This window comes from Thermobia domestica, chromosome 13 (genome assembly GCF_964235325.1).
Source record: "Thermobia domestica chromosome 13, izTheDome1.hap1.1, whole genome shotgun sequence".
NCBI classification, from domain to species: Eukaryota; Metazoa; Arthropoda; class Insecta; order Zygentoma; family Lepismatidae; genus Thermobia; species Thermobia domestica.
The window spans coordinates 109862705-109880385 of NC_137466.1; the positions used below are offsets into that span (position 1 = coordinate 109862705).

Here is a 17681-nt window from a genome sequence, read left to right on the forward strand (position 1 = left end):
TTTTATTATTATTATTCCTCAGTAGAATAATTTTCATAGGTCGACAGTGAAAGTGAAAGGTGTCCTTTTGTGAGTGTGTCGAAATGAAAAGAACATCTTGTGTTGTGGCCAGCTGTCTGTCTAATGAGTGTATTCTTCTAATAATGGAAGTGTGAGGCTTTATTCAAGTGTTTTGTATTGTATAAGCTACAAGAGAGAAAAAGAAAGTTATTATCCGTCTTGAATATACACTCTGTAATATCAGGCTATTTTTGTACTATGTCCTTGAACTTAATTTAATGTTACTCGTAGTTATTCTGAATATCTCGTCGCTTGTTGGTTCTTCTCATTTAGGTACCGGTACTAAACCAAGAAATCCAAAGAGCGGGGAAAACTATTACACACGTGTATAGCATTTTATTTATTAAAGTTTATAATTTAATTTATTATAATTAATGTTAAAAGTAACAAGAAGCCTGTTTAGCACTATATAGTGTACATAACAGATTGAATAAATATAAAAGGGACGAAATAATTGTCATTGAGATGGATCAATTGTGCTTTGATAGCATATATGAAATTAACCCTTTATCTGCCGAATTATTTAACAGCATCCAAAAAATTCCTTTTTGTGTTTATACGATGTAATTTTGTCCCTAGAAATTAAAAAATAATAATTTTGAAAAAATGAATGCAGAGGTGCTGACTCTTGAAAGGAAATCCGTACGTTCAAGAATTCACGAAGAAACGCAGCAAATCCACCACTAACATCACGTCCAATGTTATGATGTAGTATATATATATATATATATATATATATATATATATATATATATATATATATATATATATATATATATAATATAGGTAGGTAACTAGTATACAAGTACAGGGTGGTTACAATTAGAGTGCTGCTATTCACGGCCGTCCAGCGCAGGCTGTAATCAACATATTAGAATGAAATTTGGTATGTATGCTAATGAGACTACGCGGAAGCGAGTTATACTGAAAAAAAATAGTTTCCGCCACCAGGGAAAATGTGGCGCTGTAGAGGCCGTAATACACGCGAGCTCATACTTCATACACACGATCACCTGAGGAACAGCATAGCTATTGATAAGAGAGACTGTGCACTCTTGGTAAAATTGATCTAGCAGAAAGGGGAGAAATTACAGTATAGCATTGAAGGAATATCGGCGTCTGAAAGAGATGAGAAGAGGACCGCTATCAAGAAATGGCTTAAAGATAGTACTGAAATTCGAGATGACGGATGAATTGCGTGTGGCTCCAATAAGAGGAAGTCGACCCATTCCAATGGAGGTTGTATACGAAGTTGTTGTGGCTTTTCTGGACCACGCAGCAGGTGTTCCATATTCCGCTACCATTGCTCGGGCGGTGTCATGGAAATTGGCCATCCCAGAGGCAACACTGAGGAAATTCGTAGGGTCATTTTACACTGGTATCCTTATTGGATTCACACAATACAGCAACTGAAACCCCAAGATCCGCCGCTACGCCTGGAGTTTGCCCTTTGGTATTTGGCACGATTGGAATTGGATGACATACGACCGTGGGGTATCCTGTAGATCGGTGGGGCGCATTTTCCATTAGAAGGGTCAGTGAACACGCAAAACTGTCGGGTACGGGACTCGGATAATCTGCATGTTGTGCAGAAACAGCCATTATACACTCTGTAGATTCACAGAAACGTTCATTATTGGTCCATTTTTCTTTTAGGAGATGACATCCCAAAGAGTAGTCATCTGTACCGTGACAGCACGTTATAGGACTATTTAGTGCGACATCTGATACCTGCATTGCAGGCATGAAATTGCTTGGAGAAGACTGTTTTCATGTAAAACGAGGCAACACCGCAAATCAGTTACCATGTAAAAGATCTGCTTCGTGAAACCTTCATTGCTGATCATATCATCTTTCGAGATTTTCCAGATGCGTGGTCAGCAAGCTTCCCCGATCTAATTCCGTGTGACTTCTGGCTATGGAGAAATCTGAAAGCTCGGGTCTACCAAGGAAATGTCCAATCGCTGGCAAATCTCAAGGACAGCATAAAGAGACATGTCGCAAGAATTCCACCGGGCCTGCTACGGATGCAACATGTTGTCGATGTGGCTTGTGGACATATGGAGCATGTTACGTAAATTGGTCAGTGTAACCGCAAATGTTAATGAAGTTATTCCCATTGCACCTTTTGTTACCCTCTCATTGTTCCTAAAGTTGTTCCATTTGTTACAATCACCTGCTCTTCACCTTGTTTGCTAATCATCTTATCCATACATTCAGAACCATTTCCACGTGAGTATTACCTATACAGTGCCACATTTCCTCTGGTGGCAGAAAGTGAAATTAATATTTTTTATAGCGTAACTTGCTTTCGCATGGTCTCATTAGCATATTTACCAAATTTCATATAGTACTTTGATTGCACCCTCCGCTGGACCGCCGTGAATAGTGACGCTTTAATTGTAACCACCTTGTACAAAGAAGATATACAAATGCTTGTATACTAGTATATGTGGTACCGCCGAGATATTCTCCGTTAACATTTACAAATAGCAGAGCATGTAATATAACGTGATTTAGTAAAATATTTATCTACAGTTTAGACTTTCAGGTAAACTGAATTCTGTATTTTAATCTTGTAGAACTTTTTTCAGACGTGATTGTTTATTTTCCTTTACGCATAATAGGTGTCTTGTTTTTGTTATTTTAGCTGGAGTCGGATAATAATAATAATAATAATAATAATAATAATAATAATAATAATAATAATAATAATAATAATAATAATGATAAACTAAATTATGGATAAAGTCAATAAAATATTGATTTTGAGAAATGTGCGCTCAACCCTGCTTGTCTAAAAAATTATTGCCGTGCTTCGCTACGGTTAATGTCATGTATTGGAAAAGACTACATGTGGATTGTTTCATCAGAATATTTCCATTCAATCTGAAACCCAAGTATATGTAGAGTGCAAGATTTTTAGAAACTTTAAGATTCTTTAAACGTCAGTGTTAGATAAGAGAGATGTAAAGTGTTCTTTTTCGAAATAAATTCCATTACTTATTTTCTTAATTACTTATATTGCGCCACCAGTGATTAAATAATTCAATATTTTCTCAGTGTGTTTAAATGTTAAATATTAATTATAGTCTTATTTTGTATTGCAGGGTATAACACTTACAGAATCTTTGGATAGTGCTCAGAAAGCTGACATGCGTGCATATATGTCACTTGTAAACAATGTATTAGTAAATGCAGAGGTAAGGATACATATGTTTGTTTTCCTTGTTATTCTTTAAAAGATTGTAATTTTTCCAGGTGGGTAACATGGTTAAGAAAACATAGTCGTGCGCGTTACAGATTTGTTAGCACTCTTCGTTATGTAATACTTCATACACATCCGATAATTTTGTTTAAGGTGTAATGCATGCTTATATTAGAATTCTTTACATTTTGTTATGTTATTGTATAAAAAAAACTAGTGGGTCTATCAGAAGATTGGTTCCACTTATGTGTTGGGCAAAATTCCAGCATAGGTGCCCGCAGAATTATTTGTTAGAAAGAAACGAACTAAATTTCAAGGGAGTTCAATACTGCAGTATCTACATGCAAATATAAAATACACGCAGACAACATTTATCATGTGTATTGTTTCCAGAAATAAGATATCTATCAGAAATAAGAGCACAAATTGCAACCAAGGGTAGAAACAGAAACAGATCCTAACTTGCTTGATACAAAATACACATCTTTTACAGGGACGTCATTTAGGGGGGCAGGAGGGGGCAATTGCCCCCCCCAAGAGTTTAAGGGATATATATACTTTAATGGATTGTCTACTAAGATACTAGTACAATATGTGAAAGTCTTATATCGTTGGTGCTTTTGCCCCCCTCAAGCAAAGTCTGAAATGACGCCCCTGATCCTTTAGTACACAAACGGAACAGAATTACATTTCAACTGGCTTTTATCCTCAATTTGTCACAGCTTCTTACGAACACAGACCATCATGCGCTGGAGAAGATTTGTGTTACCGTAATCTTTTTGGCATAATACAGAATCCGTCGTTGTAACTGTTCGGCTTATGTTGCCTCCCAACCAATAACGTATACCAATTGCAATAATATTGCACCTACCCTCTCAATTGGACGAGCTTGTGGCACATTGGGTGAATTAACTGCTTTGCCACAACGGGAATGTTGTTGGTCGCCAGCCAAGCCAACATTTTTTTTTAGCATAATGGTAAGATGGAAAATCCGGTCTAAATATTGTTTCTTGACAAGCGCACGCAGTTTTAGCAATAATTTTGAAATATACACGTCCGTTATCATAGCTGCTGCTTTTCTCATTTGCACAGAAAAGCTGAAGATGCTTTTCAGAGATATCGTATGCCTTTCACAGATATCACGATTCATATTTCGATTTCGGGATGCACTTTACACTTAACGGATATGGTTGACTTGTCTGCGTTGTGACATCGTTGTGACATCGTTACTGTTTGTAAACGACAAATATTCGTCATTCGTAATGACAATATCAACCTTCACCACTGTTTTCCTCAATGTACAACTGGGAATTTCTTACAGTTCGGTGGCGGTATACCGGGGTTTCAGATTGTGTGGGTATCTCTTTAGGTCAAGTTCCTTCAAAGCGCGGCAGACAACGTCCTTCGACAGCCCGAATTAGGATTACAATTTATGAGCACATATCTGGTCAGATTTTCTGCTGCTTTCTTTAATTATCTAAAGCTTTCGCTAGTCCAAAAGTTTGTTGTTGTTGTTCCTTTTTATTAGTTTCTTTCGTATCTCGCAAACACGTTGTGTATTGTTTTCCGACTGACACTTTCGTTAAGAAAATGATGTAACGCTTGCATTTTACTATTCTTCCCCAACATCGCATAGACACGTTGTCATAAATTTGGTACGCACCACACAGTACTGCACATACCATAAACTGGACACCAGTCAGTACCTTCGCTACCTGCATAGCGTTGTCTAGCTACAGCGACTGATCGTTCTGACGATTTGTGATTTGTGCCGATACACAGTTATTACGAGGGCATTTCTAGAAGTTTCCTGTCTGACACTGAAATATTGCCTCACTGATAATAAGCCATCCATATAGTCATGGCATATAGTGCCATCTATGGAAGAATTAATGTATCAGTTTCAACTGCATAGCCATTGTCAGTTCTTTGGAGGCAGTCATTGGAATCAGTCGCTCTGTATTGAGCTCGCATATCGCATGATAGTGCTGCAGTCCATATGGATGTTGGCAACAAGGCTGTAGTGCTAAATCTGCGCTGTAGGGTGGGTGCTGAATCCTTTCGAAACCGCAGTCGTACACTGCAGATATGGCGCCAACAGCGAACTAACGCAGTTTGACAGTTGAAGTGGATACCTTATTTCTTCCATAAATGACACAATAATAATAATAATAATAATAATAATAATAATAATAATAATAATAATAATAATAATAATAATAATAATAAAGAATTTTATTGTCGTTAAGCTATACATATTCCATGAGCGACTTAGTGCCAGTCGCATGTTATTTGTTTCAAGCTGAAAATTTTTGGAAATACCTTCGTGTGTTCAGTTTTAAATATCAGTAATGTGATGAAGTCGCATTTCTCAATAGCTTAGACATTTTTTTTTAATGAATATTAAATTTTATCTAGTAACACTCACTTCAATTGAATAACGTAAAATTTTAAGTACGATGTAGTCAGAAACATAGCAACATGCACTATTGCAATTATTTCCGCCTTTCCTTGCCAAGCTTCTGCCTGTACTGAAGTGAAATGTTGTTGCTTAAAATGCTGAATATATAATACTAGTATGTTAAGACAGTAATTTGTTGCTTTGGGATGCGTCTTCATAGCAGATAAAATATCAGTTCTCATTCCTTAGGCGCAGTTTCCATATTTTCCGTCGATGTGGCGGACATTTCATAACTCAAACATATCACCATCTTATATAGTTCGGGTTATCGGAAATTCAATATAAATCTTTTAATGCACTAAACACTTATTAGAATAAGTTAATTACTCCTGTATGTATTGGATCACCCCTTGAGAGTCCATGGTCTCAGATACAAAATAACAAAACAAGTAGCATAACAAAAACAAAATAGTTTGACCCTATATATTAGTATTTCAATAGATACTTCAGAATTGAGTGAAATAGTTGTTTTGTTGAATATATATTGTGCTAAATCACTTTATAACATGGGAATCGTCTGAGTGGTGAAACATTATGTGATTTCACTCCTGGATAATTGTTAATGTTATTCAAAATTGTGCTACGTCGACTTACGAATATGAAAATATGAACATGATTTTCATCGAGAATCTATTTTAAGTTTTACTTCAGTTTATCTTATGATTTGAAATCCTTCAGTTGCCCAACAAAACATATTTCAATGGGGAAAATTTTTGTAACACATTTTGTTATTTTTTACAAAAGCATTAAAAGACATCTTAAATAATTATGCAGAACAATTTTTAATATCCACTTAGTATCAAAATTACAATAACAAAAAACTTACCTCGCTAAGAACTATTTAGTTCGTGTGATTTTTTTTTCAGGCATAAGCATAGCTGCGTCAGATCAAAACTTATTAGAAAAATAAATATTACTAACAAGGAAAGTACTTGGGCTCGAATGGGTGAATACACACGAAAAGGAAAACATGTGTAATGTTAGCGCCCTGAAAGCAAACCGCGATGTCCATTTTTCTGCAAGATGGTGTAAACGTCCGCAACAGCAGGGCAAAGTAAAGCAGGTGCCATAACGACAAAGTGTACATAAAGTTTGACCCAGGGTCATTTTTACGGTAAAAGGTTGGGTGGATGGAAAAATCGGCGAACACGTATCCCATTACTTTTCGAAGCACATACGTTGAATGAAAACTTATTGCCTCAGTGTCCCTCGGAGGGACCCAGACAGGATCCAGTCAAAATTTTCAAATAGTAAGAGGGGTTAAGTAGTATATCATTTGAAAGATATTGTGAAAAGAAACAAGCTACAATAAGTTCCGAGTCTGTATGTGCGCCCTATGCAAAATAGTGGTCTAACACTTTCATGACAACTGTGTTACATTTTGACTGCCTACCATTTTGTACAGGGTGAGCATAGGGACTCGAGACCTGCTTCATTTTGTTTCTTTTCACAATACCTTTCCAACGATATACTACTTGATCCCCTTTACGATTTGAAAATTTTGGTTGAACCCTGTCTGAGACCCTCCAGGGGATCCTGGAACACAACTTTTTCATTCAAAATGTGTGACTCTAGAAATAATGGGATTCGTGTTCATCTGTTTTTCCATCCATCCAATGCTTTACTGTAAAAATGACCCGGGGTCAGACTTTATATACGCTCTGTAGTTATGGCAGTACTCTAATTTGCCCTGCTGTTGCGGACGTTTACACCATCTTGCCGAAAAACGGACATCGCTGTTAGCTTCCGAGGTGCTAACATTACACATACTTCCCTTTTTGTGCGTATTCACCCGTTCGAGCTCAAATACTTTCCTTGTAAGTGAGTTTGTTTCGTTAATTAAGTCTAATTATGAGGATTCTTCATGACTGTGCCAAGATTTCAGTTGACTCCAATTATTGAAAATTGAAAAGAAAAATGTTGAAGAAATCACCATTACAACTTGCTGCAGAATAACAAAATGATCCGATTTATTAAAGTTAGTTCTCTCTTAAAAATAGAAGACAAAACATCTAGTAATTTGTCAAATTTAGTCGTGTAATTAGAATTTTGTTGTTGCGAGTAACCTCAACAATATTTTAATACATTGCTCAAAATGTATCGAAGGCTGTTCGTTGTATATCCGACTATTTGCGATTCGGTGCTGCCACCTGGCGTATCATGCTGGAACTATGGGTTTTGTGGCGACAGATGTGTTGTGTTGACCTTGTAGGTGCATGGGTGTTGGTAGTGAGTGTTATCAAATGGCGTCGAAAATTAACCGGTATTGGGGGGATTACGTAATAGCCCTTTTCTATGCTGTTTTCGTACGAAAGCATTGTGAAACAGTGTGGGGAGAATGGGTTAACATTCGAGGTGACGACTCGAAAGATGTTGTGACCCGTTACACACAACAGGCTCCCCTTGTGAAACATTCACCCACGAAAACAATCAGGAGAAGGGCTGCAAGCAAAGTGTCACCCGTAATGTTAAGAGAAATCCGTCGATTTGCGTGCCAAGAAAATCCCCCGTGATATGGGTGACAGATTCCACCTCGCACTCAACTATGAACAAAATAATTCACAATCGCCTCAGGTTAAAGTGTGTGCGGAAGGCCGTGTACGCCACGTGCTACCACGTCACATTGCTAAACGTAAAAGGAACTGCAGGAAACTGTATGAAGTTTCCCTGGTGGCTTTATGGTTGTTACGGGATTCGAATATGAGGGTAAGTTGATAATGCGTAAGGTGGACAAAAACGTGAAGGTGAATGCAAGATATTTCCAAGAATCCATTCTGACATCTCTCGGAGAGACATCCCATATTTGTATGGAATGGACGCGAACCAGGTGATGATCTGTATGGACAAGGCTTCGAGTCATACTACCAGAACATCATTACGTTTTTATCAGGAAATGACAGTGAAATTATTAATTTGTGTCATTCCGTTTGAAGACATTTCTGTGAAAAGCCCAGACGCCAGTCCAGTGGATTTTTGCGCATCTGAACTATTGACACGACGTCTTCAACATTGCCACCCTCGCGCCCTGGATGGTATATGGAAAGCTTGCAGGGAGGAGTGGGACAGAATTCCCACGCTTGTCCTGGGCCGGAACTTGCCACAGTGGAAATTGCAATGTCGTGTGATAGTCCACGATGCTGAGGGTCCAATAGGACATGATTGGTGGTGGTGGCGCAGTATCTTAAGGTGAGTACCCGTCAGAAATGGTCGGATATAAAGCAATCAACCTTCTGTAACAAATGTTGATCATGTTCTATGATTTACGTTAGTCATTTTCCTCTCTTTTCTTTAAATAGCTGTATTTATCATGGTGCGAGAAGTATACTTTACGTGAAGTAACGTATCCTCGATATGGATCCGTTTTCCCCTGGCCTTTAAATTACATAATCAACTGGCAAAAGAGGAAGCAAGTTTTAAAGAGACTAAGCGTTCTTAATTGGACACAGAAGAGCGTAGATGATGTAAGTACAGTGTTAATATTTTAAAAATTGCTTTATTGTTGGTGTCAAACTATAGGAGAGAAGTATGAATAATATTTTGGATTTCATTTATTTCCTTTAGATGTCTCTATTTAACCATCAGACAACAGGATAATCTATAAAGTCCAAGATGTCGTCTCCCAATTTCCGATGTCAAGGTGTATTGACTGAAGTTGTTCCTCCAATGAAACAATCCAGAATAAAACTGAACAAGTTGCGACAAATTTCAGTATGCGCTCTGTATCGTTCGTCATATGCACTCAACAATTGTCAATGAAACTCTTTCCAGTCGAGGTGTTTTTATCAGTAGCTGTTCGTGGTCTGTAGAAGCACCGGTTGCAATGTTGCAATATCAAAGATGTGTAGGTACACGCAAGTGTTCCCTTCCCCCAGCATTCTTGAGTCTTATCCAAAACATATTCAGGAAATATGAAGAGGAAAGTCCTTTTAAGCTCTATTTGTATATTTATTGATTAAAGTGTATTCTCTAATATTGGTTTAGTATAAGCTATTTCCTTTTTTTTTTTTCAAACAACCACTATCAATGTACGTTTATGCACTATTTATATACAAAACTTCTTCACTCATGTTATTGAATAAGAAATAAATCGAATATATAGCATGTGCTGTAAGCCATGAATGATATCGTTAACCCGAAAAGAAGAAAAAAAGCAAGAAAATTGCATATGTTCATGCACGGAGTTAAACAAAATTATTTAATTAAGTAAACTGTGCATTATTTTAAAATGGGAAATCTTTCTTCGTTCTTTTCGAGCTTCAAATTTGTCTATGACTTCATTGAAATCTGAAATGCTGCTCGCCAAGTTTTTCTAAATAGAAAGCATCGCTACCGCAAATATTTTCTGCTTATTTTCTTTAGGATACAGAAACACCTCTCTCCTCCGACAATATTCATTTTGTTAGCATTTCGTTGTATGAATATAAGGGACAGAGAGTCCATTTTCAGTAACCACGTTTTTTTTGCCTGCTGTTCCACTATAAAGAAGCATGAAATCTAAGATTTTTTCCTTCGAAAATATATATATATAAAAAAACATTAATTTAACATTCCAGCAATTTAGGCTAAAGAAGACAGATGAGTATTGAAACTAAATGATTTGAGATTATTTTTTATGCTCTCCGCCGGAAATCGAGCACAGGATCATGTGCACGAAAGAGACAGAGCTAGGAATTAGACCAGTGGTAAGACATTTTCTGCTTCGAGACTCGATCCCCCCCCCCCCAGAATAAGATATTTTTTATTTTAAAAATAAAACCTATAACAAGAATTTACACCTTTGTATTATAAATGTAAAATAAAACCTATTGACTTCGAACGACCGCCCTCCCCCAAACATTCAGCCTGGATCCGCCCCCGCTACCACCAGACGCGTATTTGTTCTTTGCGAGTTTCTGTTTTGTGAATAACTTCTTTCTTCCAAGCGTTTATATCTCACCCACTCTATCAATTGAGTCAAGCGCTGCCAAGCGGAGGAATTTGTAACTATTATAGAAGTTGACTATATACCAGTGGCAGAAAAAGGTGCAACTGGAAAGGAGCAATACGGGAGGATAGCAGCGACGCAGGAATAAACCCATTTGTTAAGAGATAGGAGCTCGCTGCCATATGCTCAATGTTACTGCTTCCAGTGACAACACTCACTGCAACTGGCAATGTAAATCACTCTCTTTCTTTCAGTTTTTTTATTGATTTTTTTTAGAAATGTATCAATACTGTTTTGTGCTCAAGAGCAAAGGTTTATTTTTTACTGATACACTACTTTAATACTTAAAAATATCTTTAGTATTAAAAAATACCCGGTTGCACAACCGTGCAACATTTAATACCAGCCGCCGCTGGTTTTTATGATGATTACTGTAAAAATCGATCAGCGTTATTGCATATAATAATACAAAATTTATATCCTTTCTGTATATACTGATGGTTATCAAAGTAATAGAAAGATATCAGTATGTATAATGTGTGAGGTGTAACACTGAGGTATACAGCACCTGACCATTGTTAGTGGTTTGTCAAGTGATCAGTGTTTCTTCCAGACATGTTTTTGGGGAGCACTGCCCCTTGAAGCTCTGAGAGTGCCTTCCCGGAGAACACCAAAATGTGCCCCCCGGAATACTAAGTGTGTCCCCCCTGAATATTTTTTCTGAAACACTGCAAGTGATTGTCTGTAGTGCTACAGGCAAGTAGAACAGAAGCGTCTATTGAAGCGGACAACAGTTATACAAAATGGGAGATATCTGAGTTTCGGAAGTCAAATTGTGAGCTTCAAAGAGGCCAAATTTGAACCATTTTTACCTTGAACAAAATTACAACCCAGAAAATAGTAATGAGGAAAATCACTCATGTGACACGACACTCTCCGATGCTAAGATTTTGGTTCTGAGGAACATTTCCAGTAGTTCTACAACTTCTTTTCTCCTGTGATTTCCATATCTGAGAGAGAGAGAGAGAGAGAGAGAGAGAGAGAGAGAGAGAGAGAGTGAGTGTGTGAGTGTGTGAGAGAGAGTGTGTGTGTGTGAGAGAGAGAGAGAGAGAGTGTGTGTATGTTTGTGTGTGTGTGTGTGTGTGTGAGAGAGAGAGAGAGAGTTTTCTGTTCCCCAAATTGAAAAGTCATTTGATCGGTCAGTATTTGGTCACTGTGGGTAACGTTCAGTAAGTTGAAACACATTGAGCTTGATTTCACTTCGGGAGTTTCAGTTACCACTACAGTCTCCAGCGGTATTAAGTTCCCAAGATAAGGAGATAATACTGACTTATAGCTTAAAATTAAATATAGTTTTTTAAAAAATTGAAACGTTTATATTTTTCTGTCATATATTTTATGCTGTTGAATAGACTTCAGAAAAGCAAATCGTTGTGAGATTTTAAAAAGTAAATCAATAATACACATTTTAAAATGGTAGAATTAACAAATGCGCCGTTCAGTAGTTATGATACTTCAGAATTTCATAAGCTTTATCATTTTTTTTTTTTTCGCGTACTCACTCATGGTAAAGTATTGTTTTGTTGAACAAGAGTAAAATTGTTAAATGTTTGGTCTGTAAGATTTAGAACATAAGGTTTCCTTCTCCCCCTAAAGCACAAGATTAGAAATTCAGGAACGGAACTTCTCTCCACAATTATCGTTTGGAAAGATGTGGCTTTACTGACTTCGTTCTTACACTATACGAAGAGCTGCAAATGCACTTTATTAGCTGTCAAGTCTCATTAAGTTAGATTCAAAAGTTAGACATAAGGTAGATTCATTTTAGAACGAAAAGAACTTACGGAAAAACTGCATCTTTCTTTGTGGAAGCAATAAACTTGGAAAATATGGTTTTGAAAATAGTTTATGCATGATTACCATGGCGACGGACAAGTTTTGTGTTCAAATACGCTTCAGTTGTTTCGAGTGAAGCAGTTTGAAGGAAAAAGTAACAATTCTGAAAAGTTCTTATGTAAGGTCTATATACACTTGAAGTCATCAATATTATAATATTGAACAATAATTCGTTACTACCGTTGTTCGACACGGCGGAACAAATCAAGCATTGAAAATTGTTTTAATGCGCCAAATACCGGTATATTTAATTAGAAATAGACGTTACAATCATTATGGCAACGAGTAAGTATGACGACACTAATTTTCTGTTTAAAGAATACTTCTTTATTATTATTGTATATTAAAAAAAACTAGGCTTTCGAAATGTGGGTGTGGAGAAAATGGGAAAAATTATTTGGGTCTAACGAGAAGCGAATTAGGGAGCGTTAAAAACAGTGGGGAAGAAAAGAACAATTTAAGATGTAATTAGGAAGAGGAAATGAAACTAGGTAGGACTTCCGCTGAGATGGAACTGTATCACAAGGGATGTATGGTGGCAGAAAAAAACGGAGCGGCGATACAGTTAGTGGATGGTATTAAACGAAAAATTTCTGCGTGAACACGAAGAGATTAGCTGAAGAGCATGGAAGTTTTTAGCTTGCAGCAAGTAACCTGCTGATAATGACAAAACAGCTACGATGAAAAAAAAAATGAAATGAAATCTTTAAGTTTTACGTCCCACGGTTATGCCGGTTAGGCTAAAGGAGACGGTGATTATGAGAGATGAGTGAAATGGTGGAATGAAGAAAGTGGGAGGAAACGGGAGAACCCCGAGAAAACCCACGAGTACGGTGTTTGTCCACCACAAAGTTCACTTGGTGGGGGCTGGGATCGAACCCGGGACCCCAAGCACCAGAGGTGAACGCTCTACCACTGAGCCACCGCGCCCCCCAACAGCTACGATGATGATATACACATGTGTATGTTATTCGTATCAGTTCCAATGTCTTTTAGCCATATTTTGGGTCAAATTATGTTTATTAAACGTTAGATAGAAATAAGGATAAACGAACATAAACTAGCATCTTAATAAATTATTATATTAGAACTCCTTCATGGCTAAGCGGTTAGCATACGCGCCTTTGGCGTGGGAGACCCGGGTTCGATTCCCGGCGGGAGCTCATGTGGTTCGGATTCCACGTTAATCAGTAGGTCCCGTCCCCTATGACCTTGCTGCTGAAAGGAACGTTATATTCATAATCAACTTAACTCAAATTATTATATTAATATTCTTTGTGTCTAGTGTATGATTCAGTGATCAGAAATCTTCGTTTCCTCAGCCTCCTCAGTGCTGCTACATACATTGCATCCAGGGAACTCTACTAAGAAGCTACCATATCTGATGGAAACTTTCTTCCTGTTTTTGTTTTGTTTTTTTACGCAACTCTTCCTTACCACGTGTCAAACGTTGGTTAAAATTGACTGATTGGAATTAATCAATAGGTATGAATAGAATGTTTTCCCACAGGATGCAGCGTATAGATTACAATTGGCAGGAATCATGAAGGACAATGCCCCATACTGGCCCTTACCTGTCAACACCTGCCTTCAGCTTCCTTGTCACGTGTTGTGATTATCGTTTTCTTTTTTGTTTCTCCCTCGTATTTCTTTCGTTTCTTTCTCCTCTTTTATTGTGTTCGTCGACTCTTGTGTGAAAGGCACGATGTTCTGTAACGTGATGCTGCCTGTGAACAGATGCATCACCGTCGTCACTCTTTATACATCGTGCTATCGTCGAATCTTCCGAGACCACGAGAAAGAAAGGGTAATGCATTACTCTTTTACTTTTATAAAGTTCCTTTTAGTCAAGGACCGCTGATTGCTTTTGTCGAAATTCGTTGTGCGTAGAGATGAATTTGCGTTGCAAGGAACAGGTGTTTTTCGTATGGTTGCAGATGGTTTTCGAGAAATGCACAATTGAAAACTTAAAAGCGAAAAATGATTTATTAGTTGTACTCAGCTTGTACAATCACGTCAAAAAGGTTTGTCCTTTTTTTTTTAATTAATTAAATTTTAAGTAAAAGGTAATGACTAGTAACTATTTACCATGTCGGAGAACTGTTTAAGTTTTGACCTCTCTATTTTTTTTTTTTTTTTTTTTTTTAAGCACAGAAAGAATATTAATCTCAGTGGCGTGGAGAAAATTTGGAGTAATAAGCTGATTGGGAAATTGCCATTTCTCCTGTAGCAGGGAGGGGTTGTAGCGGGCGGTGCCCGCCATAAAGACTTTCTGCGTCACAAAAACAGAAGGATGTGGTGACTTTTAATTTAAGCAAAACTAGATATGAAATTCTTCAACTTTATTTACCAAGTTAAATTCAATGTAGCAAATTTTATTTATTTCTGCGTAAATTTACATGTTTCCTCGTAGATGCACCAAACATCTCCCATTGGCCGTTTCTCATTCTAAGAATTTCAAATGCAAGTACCCAATTATTGCATTGATATACACAATGTTAACTGCAAACATGACAGTAAAGAAAATCACGCGAAACATACATTTATGAATGAATGCAGTAACATTCATAAAAGGATTAAAAATAAATATTTTCGCCTTGATATTTATGCAACCCATAAATATTTAATACTTTGTACGTTTCGCGTAACGCTAATACGCAAATATCATTTATGAATAAATGAATGGAATATGGGATAGCTTCCGTTAATGACACTGTTACCCGTGAAAATGTTAACGAATAGACTTCATTAACAGAGACCTGGCCAAGATAATCGCTCTAGCTACTATTGCTAAAAACGGAATTCAAACATTCGCTTTCATTCAAGAGTAATGGACAGGAGTACTAATATTACAATATTATAAGACCTACTAGCTTGATCTTAATAAACTGTAGAGACCAGACCTATAGTTAGGAGTGGCCAAGTCCCTGCGGACACCGGCTTCGTGGCTTTTCTCTCAAATTCTTTTGCTGAACGACACAAAATTAATCATAGTTGATATATATATCGTTTCTGCATTTAAATCTTTTATAAAGGTAACAAAGAAAGTTCTGCTCTTTTTTCTGGAGGCCTATGTTCAATTGGCCTGAGTTAAATGCAAATGGAGATAAGACGAAGGGCAGTTGTTTGTGTGGGTATATCCAACATACTACCTAGTTATGGCAGTTCAGTTATACCGTGAACATGCGTAAGGACAGACTGAACATGGGATCTCCACAGAGCGTCATAGAAAGTATAAGGGTATGTATGCTGTACGAGTTCAAACTGGGGTCAAACACCGCTGCAGCGGGGCGGAAAACATGCCAGGACTTTGGTGAGGGTGTCGTGACTACGGGGATAGTGCAGCGGTGGTTTAACAAGTTGAAGAACGATTATGAAACACTTGAAGACGCACCACATGCCGGAAGACCAACACATGTACAAAATGAAGATCAGCAGTCATCAATTGAGGCGAACATGGGCCAGACATGTGAGGAACTGGGACTACAATTCACTGTGAGTGGGGAAACCATTAAACTGCACCTACATCAACTTGGAAAGCACTACAAGTTGGGTCGATGGGTCCCACATGATTTGACTCCGGGCCAGAAGGCAGTGCGAGCATATACCTATGTTTCTTTACTATCTCGTCTGAGGAAGGAGCCATTTCTGAACAGAGTATTTACATGTGATGAGAAGTGGGTCCTGTACGAAGCTCCATGGTGCCGTCATCATTGGTTAGCATCCCATGAACCAGTTTCAAAACAGTACTGCATCAGAAGAAGATCCTCCTATGTGTTTGGTAGACTGTTCGCGGCATCGTGCATTGGAAACTGCTACCAGCTGGTCAGAGCATCAATGCAACTGTGTACTGTCAGCAGTTGGGCCGTGTTCAAGAAAAAACTCAAAACTCTGGAGCCAGCACTTCTGAATCGCAAAGGGGTCCTCCTGTTACAGGACAACGATAAGCTCCACTTGCTTAGGATGATCCGAGACATCATTCTACGCCTTGGATGGAAACACTATTGCATCCGCCATACTCCGCGGACATTGCAACGTCCGATTATCACCTGTTCCATTCCTTGGACAATCGCCTTAGAGGACGGCAGTTCAAATCCCTAGTAGAGGTGCAAAATGCACTTGATACTTTCTTCGTTTCATGGCCCACCAAGTTCTATCGCGATGAAATCCATGACTTTCCAGAACGTTGGCAGAAAGTCATCGATACTGATGGGGACTATTTTTGATCTTCCAGCCACGTCTTAGGCGACATTTCGATGTTTGAAGGTGGTAGTTGAAAAAGCGACAGAACTTCCTTGGTTGCCTTTATACTATAATAGGAATCTAGAGGTATAGTTTGAGATTAATCTAATCTAATAACATAAGCAAACTGTGAATATGTTGCACTGCATTCTTCCGCTGGAAAAGATAACTATTATGGCCTTCGTATCATAGAATTAAGCATGGTTTTCTCTTTTAGTGACCATACAGCTTACACAACAAATACTTATCTCTGATTCGCAACGGCTACTTATAATATTTAAAGGGCACTTTTACAAAGTGTTCTTATTTCTTACTAGCGTCAGTTACCCACTTCGCTGGGTTAAGGTAAGAAAAATTAGTAATACGTTCCGTTGGTCAGTCACATTTTACTATTATTGACACGCTTTCTGATACCGGTTATTTTGATAATTTTTATGTATTTCCACCTCCTTCTCCTCCAAGTTGCGGGGTTGAATTTGAATTTAAACTGTTTATCTCAGTTACCCCGAAACCTATGGATTCGGCACTAATATCGATCATTATATATATATATATATATATATATATATATATATATATATATATATATATATATATATATATATATATATATATATATATATATATATATATATATATATATATATATATCCCCTCCTCCAAGTTGCGGAACTAAACTTGGATTTAAATGGCGTCGCATTCGGAAGTGTCATTGTTCATCTCAGCGAGTCCGAAAACTAAGGATTCGACACTAATATCAGTCATTTTTTTTAATCATTTTTATATGTCTCCCTTACCTGTTCCCCTCCCCTAGATTGTGCGGTCAAAGTGAAATGATAAAAAATATCCTAGGCTCGAAACTTATCTATGTTGAAATTTTAATCGAAATC

The 17681-nt window shown here is 37.5% G+C and overlaps 1 protein-coding gene across 4 annotated transcripts in view; it reads left to right on the forward strand.

Annotated features, from left to right (window-relative positions):
* Positions 1–17681, forward strand: part of LOC145668422 (metaxin-2-like) — an 89651-nt gene that overhangs the window by 57965 nt on the left and 14005 nt on the right. For all 4 annotated transcript variants that reach the window (XM_081736237.1, XM_081736238.1, XM_081736239.1 and 1 more), the window contains exons 4-5: positions 3171–3263; positions 9026–9190. In XM_081736237.1, coding sequence (XP_081592363.1) covers positions 3171–3263; positions 9026–9190 — 258 coding nt within the window. The remainder of the gene's footprint in view (positions 1–3170; positions 3264–9025; positions 9191–17681) is intronic.